Source organism: Saccostrea cucullata, unplaced genomic scaffold (assembly GCF_032062105.1).
Source record: "Saccostrea cucullata isolate Sc308-1 unplaced genomic scaffold, CSIRO_AGI_Scuc_v1 ctg115, whole genome shotgun sequence".
NCBI lineage: Eukaryota > Metazoa > Mollusca > Bivalvia > Ostreida > Ostreidae > Saccostrea > Saccostrea cuccullata.
Genome location: NW_026932690.1, coordinates 369,920 through 378,721, shown reverse-complemented (window position 1 = coordinate 378,721; position 8,802 = coordinate 369,920). Strand labels below are relative to the sequence as shown.

Here is an 8,802-nt window from a genome sequence, read left to right as displayed (position 1 = left end):
AAAGAATGTTGAATGCCTTGTCCATGTGAGAAGAATTCAGGATAACCTTGTTCCTTTTAAGCAGATTCTAATGTAGGAGACTCACAGTCTCATAAGAGGATGTTGTTTATTAATGGCACTGAATCATGTCCTTTGTTTAAAGTTATAGTTGAATTTGACTCCTTTCCAGCTAGTTCCATCTTTCTGACGATAAATAAATGTCATAGGAAATATAAAGTTAAGGGCCCAAAAATTACCAAACACTGACACAAAATTAGCATTAACGGAATTAGTGTTCAGGACTGAAACACCTTTCATCATTTCAAAGAGAGTCACACCTTTGAAGATAGAAACAATCTGGCTTGGGAAAAAGATGATGCCCAATATTCCAATGGCAGTCTCTGTGTAAATATGGATGATCATTATAGCAATGTGGGACTCCATTGTCCCAAATAGTCCTCTAAATATAGTGATCGGGAATAGGAAGTCCGTCCACACTGCGTCCGGCCAGTAGAACAGACGGAGATAGGAGATGGTCAGTATCACACCTCCCAGCCCTACGATAGTGGCGTAAAACGTTAATACCACAAAATATCGCTGGTTGTAATGGCCTATACATTTCCCTAATACAAAACAATGATGGTCCCTCTTCAGTATACACACATTACAGATTTTACAGTGGTGAGCTCGTGGCGGGATCATTATATCACATTTATCACAGTATCGCCACGGGAGTCCCCCATCATCCGGCAGGTGCCCGTTCAGGTGTAGAACCGGCTCAGAACTCTTACCGGGGTCTCTGCTGCTGTGATCCCCAGTAGTGTCTCTTGTTTTCACGTAAATTGAATTAAAAATGGAGCTACAGAACAGGTTAAGAAGAGCTTCTACAATACAAAAGAGATAAAGGGATTCCATGAAGTGCTGTGTCTGGTCTGTGAAATCATGAAGGAGGTAAGGAAAAAGATACTGGCGAGCTATGTACCACTGCGTGGGTGCTTGGAATGTCCACAGACCCCAGAACACATACATCATATAGCGGGATCTTTGTCCGTCTCGCTTCTTTAGTTCGTAATGCTGACGTAATTTGTCCATCAACGTAACGGGTTCTTCACTCGGACTGTTAATGTCCAGCCGCACGCTCCTTGATACAGCCATGTTGTACAGGCTATGAAAAGAAATATACTAGTATAATGCTAACAAAGATGTTAACAGCAACAAGCCTTTACAATTCAGTCAGTTTTCACAACTGAGCTTATATTTATATGATGTCACATTCCAATACTTGAAAGTACAATTCTCTGTCATCCTGGGACTTTCTGACATTCTCGACGTTGATGTCTCTGAAATGGCGAATAGAATCTCATTGGGTAATTATAAGAAATTAATAATATCAGCAACTTTAAATTGTTGTTGACAACGATGAGACGACTTAGGTCCCATCTCTTTGCCGTACGAGACGCTGTCGTTGGATCATTGCTATACTCTTTGACATTTGTCCGAATTTTTATCCCATGTATTTTCAACAGTGAATGAAAGGCTGTGTAAATTTCAGACACTAATTATGTAACGTCGAGAATACCACGCCTTACTGAAAGTCCAAGGATAACAGAGAATTGTATTATCACCTTCGATAGGTTAATTCGAATACTAGTAGATGATGTCACTCAATGCCAATTAATTTCAAAACGGCGCCTCACACAGATAATTTTTGCAAAAAATGAGTGATGTATTGAAGGCAAAAAATTATCCAAAAGAGTAAAATGAATACACTGACTCGACTGGCTCATTAAAAATATGGAATGAAATTAAAGTTTAAAATATTAACCCATGCTTATTAAATAATAATAAATAGATATAGAATGGAATATAATATTTTTTTAAAGAATTTATGTAATGTCAAGTGCCTGCGAACGATTTTCATTGAAGAACTGACGGGTGGTGGCGTCTTATATCTTTTTTATGTTACAGTGGTAGATTCAAGTTAAGATATCCGTCCGTCTACAGTAAATAGAAAAAATTATAACATTACCTTTTGTGTGTTATTTTCAAGCTGCACTCACTTCACAAACATGTCAATCTCGTCCGTGAATTTAAACTTTCAAAGTAAAAAAAAAAATGAAACATGTTCCCTACACGTTCATTAAATCATTCTTCAAAATGTTACTTTAAATCACCGGATAATCCTCTAAGTCTGATGTTACAGACTAATGCAGCCAATACAATGTAAGTATTTAATACGACAAAGTACTTAGTAACCCATTCAAGGGGAAGTTTCCAATCAATGCAAGATTTATCCGATTTTAAACAAAAATTATACTCCAAAAATTAGGACAATTAAATACGGTGTCAAAATTTTCTAAAATGAAGAAAATGTAATATAAGAAATTTAAAAAAAATAAAAATATTTAACGTTGGTCAGCTGATTTATGTGTAGTATACAAGAAAGGGTCTAATGCAGGAGACCAATACCAGCACTAAATCACATTTACTTGGGAAACAACTATCAGCAGAATCAGTGGTCCAGAGGTTAAAACGTTTGCTCTATAGTCACGGAGTAAAGAGTTGATTCTAACTTCGCGGGTTCGAATACCTGCGTGGAGACCGGTCCTTCGCCGGATGAGAGGTATAAACCGAGGTCCCATGTTGTGCACAGTAGGTTCTGGTAAAATAAAGAAGAGAGATAAATATGTGTGGAGAACCCTTAAACATGCTTAAAGGTCAGTACATGTACTGAAAATGTCTGCTGGCACAAAAAAGACACTGTACTTCACTGCCCTAAGTCTGTAAGTGTTGAGTACAGGTCTAAAGTTGCAGCCCTCCATCGGCAAGTGGTGGCATCTTAGAATAAGTGAAATGGTCCCGAAATGACTTTAACAAAACAAACAAACATAGGAATAAAGTCCAGTTTTAGTTTGTATAATTTGTTTATTAATATAAGTAAGTATTTTGAATAAATAAATTATGACATTTGATTGATGAGCACGTGTCTTTAGAAATCAGAGGAGAAGTCCTCGTTCTTGTAAAACAATCCAAAGAACAAATCTTGAACACTTCAGCTGTAGAGAATTTGTCGTAGGTTCACAGTCTTTATCATTACAGTCTTCATGATTTCACTTCACTCACTTTCATGATTGTCGTAGGTTCACTACACATTCGTTTCCAGAATGCCGTGGGTTCACCATGCGTCGTTGTAATCACCGTAATGATCTAACCAGCTGGTGCCACTTTCCTTAATGCCGTGGGTTCACTATTATTGTTGTGATCTATTTCACCCCTTTTCCGAATGCCGTGGGTTCACCATGAATCTTTATAACTACCGAAGCCTATTGCATTTCTTTCCAGTATGCAGTGAGTTCTATTAAGATTCTTTGTAATTGCCGTTATGATCTAACTTCACTCCTTTCCAATATGTACCATCTTCTTTCACGGGAAACAAAATTGTCATGGGAAAGAAAAAATTAAGGAACCAAAAGTTTCCAAATACTGTCACAAAGTTCGCATTAACGGAGTTTGTGTTCCTGATTGGAACTTGTTTTGCTAACTCATACAAAGTAATACCTTTAGACACTATGGTCAGTTGTGAAGAGAAATAGAAAAAGCCCAAGATTCCAATAAATGAGGCTGTATACATGTGGATGATCATTATGGTAATGTGGGGCGGGATCGTTCCAAACACTCCCCTGAATATTGTAACCGGAAATACGTAATCCGTCCATACGGAATCTGACCAGTAAAACATGTGGAGATAGGCAAAGGTAGATATTATACCCGCCCATCCAACAATAGTCGCATAAAATGTCAGTACCACGAAATAACGCTGGTTATAATGTCCAATACACTTCCCCACAACAAAACAGTGATGGTCTCTTTTTAGAATACAAGCTCTACAACATTTACAATGATGTGCTCTGGGAGGTTTCATCATGTCGCATTCGTCACAGTACGTCCACGGCAGACCCCCATCATCCGGTAGGTGTCCGTTGGGAGTACCATTCAGGGGCAGAAACTGGTCAGGGGGGTTCTCCCAGCGTTCTCTGATCCCCTGAACGTCAGGTTTATCTCGGGATTTCTCGTATTTAGTACTGTACAGTGTGGTGCACACAAGATTTCCGAGTGTCTGTATGGCACAAATGGTATAGATCACCTTAACGTAGTACTGGGTCCAGTCGGTGAAGTCGTGAAGGAGGTACGGAATGACGTAATAATAGGCCATGTATAACTGGGTGGGGGTCTGGAATACCCACAATGCCCAGCAGTAGTACATCCCGTATTTACCGTGATGTCCTTTCTTTTTCTTTTCTTCAATATGCTTCCTGAATTTTTCCATTAAGGATTTGGGTTCTTCTTCTTCGGCGGTCGACTGGACGTCCACTGTTACACTTCTGGCCACCGCCATATTGACCAACCTGTAATACGGAACACGTGTGTGAATTGAATTAATAATGCATTGTGTTTCTTTCGATTACATGCAATTGTTGATTTGTTTGAAGTATTATATTTAGAGGTTCAATTTTTTTCACAATCAAATATTCATGATATTATTTTCAAATTGAACTTATTTTATCGTATAATTCAGATATTATTAATACACTATCACACCAGCTGTTGTTTTAGTATCATTTGTGACAAAAAGTTAGTGTGTAGAGAAACCGCCCTTCTCATGAACATTTTCAACAGTAAAAGGTTATGTTTGGGGTGGGGGGGAGGGGGTTGGCAGCTCCCATTCCCCCCTCTGATACTACTGGAGAGGAGGTGGTGATTCTATGGGCCTATTGATAAGACAATTGCATTCACAAATCATACAACTCTCATTTTAATGATTTTAGTTATTTGGTAGGAAGTAAAATATGCCAAAGGTATTGTAAATAGTTCTTTCAATAAATTTCAATGTAAACCTCCACTAGACACACTGAGCTGAAGCTGTTCTCAGGAACACAATGTGATATATCGGCGTTCATTGTATAGGTAATTGATTCTGTATACACTTATGATGTCGATCAGACCTGCGTTTATTTATTAATTCATTTTTGAATTCTGATTGCCTAAATAACAATTGCCTTCTTTGATTAAATAGCATATACATTATACACAGTTTAGAAAATATTCCAGATAAATGTATAAATTTGTATCTTGATTTAAACTTACCTTAGTAAGGTCTTGTATCCAAAAATGTTAAGCGTTGATCAGCTTATAAGTGGTCTTTCATTGATTTCAATGGTATTGAACACTGGATATTTTCAGAGTTCTCGGACAGGTCAAATCTTGTTGTTCAAAACAAACAGTGGTTGTCCAGCCGTAGCAATTAAGTAATACCTTCAATATTAATAAGCGGCACAGGTAAGAGCTTGCTATTTATTGATTCTAGCGCATGGAAACCGAATAATTGGGCGCCCCCTGGTCACTCAAAGATCCACCGCTGTGTTAAACTGACGGTAAAATAGCTTTTCAATTGTTAAGTTTTAAAATTCAACTTTGTAAACGTTTATGTTAATTCTTAATGTCTTTTTTTATATATAAGTTTTGCGGTTATTTATTCATTGCTTCGCTGTGTTCAGTAGCTATCGGAATTGATTCTTTAGCGAGAGGTTCTCCATTGTTTTCTATAAAACAAAAGACAGAATTTTAGCTAGTTTCATGTGAGTTCTTACTCGATGAGGATGAATGGCTCTAAGCATTGTGAAGCATGTATTCGGTATAAACGCTTGCGCAACTCGTCCCGCCCTAATGTGGATGTACCATAAATTAAGTTATTACTCGTTAACTGTTCTCTAAATATCACATATTTACTGCTTAAAGATCGACACAACAAAGAGAAAAGCTGTCATTGAAATGTCAATTTTTATTATCATATAATAAAAAATTATAAACTTTGTATATTATTCTATTATGCATTTAAAAGAGAGTATTATTAGTATAAAGACATAAAGTTCTTAATGAGAATATACCCATTTCATACAACAAATCCGTCCTTTTTTCTCCTTCATCTGATATTTTTACAATATATTCAGAATTCTTCAATATAAGTTACAAAAATTGATGAGAGAAACATAAATTATTTATTTAAGCATGAACATGTATGAGATATATTTTCTTTTTCTTCGCCATTCCTAACTTAGAGATAAGACACAGAGGATACTAGTATATTATATTCTTTCAGTACTTAGAAGAACAAGGGGTCAATGGACCATAACTCTCACCTGAGATTTGTTAGTTAAAAAAACAAAGTAATACAACATTAAACAACTCCTAAATAACAAATTGGAAGAATTGATTTTAAAAATTTGTTCTTGTCTCGTGATTTTTCTGACCACTATGACCTTAATCTGACATCAGGAAAACTTTATACAGAACATTTTCCATAAAAGGAAATTTTTATCATAAAACATTCAAAATTAAGATTTTAAACAATCAAGTGAAGGATGATATTTAACAGTTTAAAACAATTAATTTTCTAAAATCACATAAACAATAACAAAACTTTTCAGTACTTGACTACTAAATTCTTCATACTGAACATGTACTTAGGCTAGTCATACATAATTTATATTTTAACAAATCTTTTGTTCATAGATTAATAAATATCACAAAAATATGAATCTGAATAAAATCATTACGAATAAATTACAAGGGAAATTACCAAAAATGCTCATTCTGGATTATTAAAAAAGTTCCAAGGTTTTTTTATATCGAATTTTTATAAAAAGTTTTTCTTAAATAATGATCATTTTTCAATAAGCAATCACAGGTTTATGTACTGTAAAAAAAATTAATAAATAATCATAAATAGCTAACAAACTTTAAACATTTTTCAATAAAATGTTTTCTAATTTTTTCGATTGTACATTTTTTTGGTAATTAGCATTATGATCAAGTTTGATGCCCTGCCAATGGGTTCCGTCATCCTTCTGTCTGAAAAGTATCTGCATGGGGAAGATAAAATTAAGTGCCCAAAAGCTTCCAAACACAGAGACAAAATTTGCATTGACAGAGTTAAGGCTCTTGACAGGAATTTCGTGTGCCAGTTCATACAGAGTTTTTCCTTGGCCAATGATTAACATCTGTGACAGGAAATAGAATAATCCTACGGAACCAAACAGGAACTCGGCATAGCAGTGGTAGATCATGATGCCGATATGAAGAGGGATATTGTCAAACAGAGTTCTGTAGACAGTGATGGGAAGGACAAAGTCTGTCCAGGAAGCACTAGGCCAGTATATGTCACTAAGATATTTCAACGTAAAGATCCCACCACCAAGTCCATTTATAAAGGTGTAGAATGCCATTATAACAAAATATCTCTGATTTCTGAAGCCAATACAGGTCCCAACAAAAAAGCAGTGATGGTCGCGTTTCAGGATGCAAGCCTTACAGAAATTACAGTGATGGGCCCGGGGAGGGATATCCATCTTACAGATATCACAGTGTGACCAGGGCAGCCCTCCATGCTTGTCTCTGAGATCTCCATTAGATACCCCATTATTGTACAGCTGGAGAGGAACAAATTTTTCTGGGGGGTTGTTCCAGCGGTCATGGATTTCTCTCGGTTGTGGGTTGTCTTTTGATATCCTGTATTTTGTGTCATACAGCTGAACACAGAGAAAGTTTGCCAAAAATTCTAAAGAGGTCACAACAATGAAAACTTTCAGGTAATACTGAAACCATGGATCAAAGTCCATAAATAAATATGGAATTATATAATACATGAATAAATACAGCTGAGAGGGGACTTGAAATGCCAGGACAGTGGTAGCTAGAGCTCTTCCAACTTTTGCTTCATGGCCTGATTTTTTCTTTTCCTCCACATGTCTCCTCCATTTTTCCATCAGACTGAGTTCTTTTTCTTGCTCAGGCTCTCCCAAGTCCACCTTCACTGATCGAGCCACAGCCATACTGTAAAATTATAACAAAGGATTTACAGGAAACAATTAAATAAATTAATCTCATGTATATTATAAATAAAAATTTATTAAGGTAATACATTTAAAACTTGATTATACAACTTTACCAGTGTGTTTACACTTTTTAAACTTCAAGAAATACCATCAAATTTAAAAGTTGTATTCTTCATGTTTAAAGACTCATCTTTGATAGCATTTCCTTACAGACTCACAACTTTGGATTTTGTATATTTAATATGGATTATATTTTAACTGAAATTGATCTGTCTTATCATGTAGAAAATTCAGGATTAGATTCCTAATTTTAATGTTTCTGCTGAGAGATTTTTTTTTTTAAAAACCCAACAACTCAGATTTAACTTAAGACACTGTGAATTCTTCAGAGATAGATTTATTGATTCAAGCCAGTGTATAACTATTATCTCCCCCTCTTAACACTTTTCTTTGCTTAACGAAAAAAAAAATGTTTAAGATATTGAATACAAGTGACACATTCATTAGAATGGAGAAAGTAGATGTCAATTTTTATCCATCATGTATATTGCTAATTTTGATTCCCTACATTCCGAGACGCGAACCATGCATCATGTGGACTTTCTCTTTTCGATTGAACGATTTTCGCCAGGCCTAAGCATAATGAAAAAGAACCTGACATGGAGGAAAAGGTCAGTTTTATAATTAAATACCTTAGCAAGTATTAAAGGGATCTTTTATATCAGCGTGGGATGACAAAATAACATTGATTACAACTTTAGTTTCCCCCGGTATCCAATAAAAACAGTGCAGGTACTTGTTAAATCGTACGTTTTATCTTTCGCACTAAAATAAATTAAATATGCTTTGGTAATAAATAAAACATGCACCTAAAAAGTTGTTTCAATAATGAATCCAACACTTTCAAGCATTAAAAACATTGAAAACCGAT

The 8,802-nt window shown here is 35.6% G+C and overlaps 2 protein-coding genes across 2 annotated transcripts; both read right to left on the bottom strand.

The window, feature by feature from the left end:
- Positions 1 to 110: 110 nt before the first annotated feature.
- On the bottom strand, positions 111 to 1,150 carry LOC134235822 (probable palmitoyltransferase ZDHHC24). Its single transcript, XM_062717990.1, has one exon. It carries the CDS (start codon positions 1,132 to 1,134, stop codon positions 124 to 126), a length of 1,011 nt encoding a protein of 336 aa, XP_062573974.1. The 5' UTR covers positions 1,135 to 1,150; the 3' UTR covers positions 111 to 123.
- Positions 1,151 to 3,294: 2,144 nt separating this feature from the next.
- On the bottom strand, positions 3,295 to 8,651 carry LOC134235814 (uncharacterized). The gene is made up of 3 exons (XM_062717983.1): positions 8,564 to 8,651; positions 6,943 to 7,869; positions 3,295 to 4,385 (listed from the first exon to the last, which is right to left on the bottom strand). The coding sequence occupies exons 2-3, from the start codon at positions 7,866 to 7,868 to the stop codon at positions 3,338 to 3,340; spliced, it is 1,974 nt and encodes a 657-aa protein (XP_062573967.1). The 5' UTR covers position 7,869; positions 8,564 to 8,651; the 3' UTR covers positions 3,295 to 3,337.
- Positions 8,652 to 8,802: the final 151 nt, after the last annotated feature.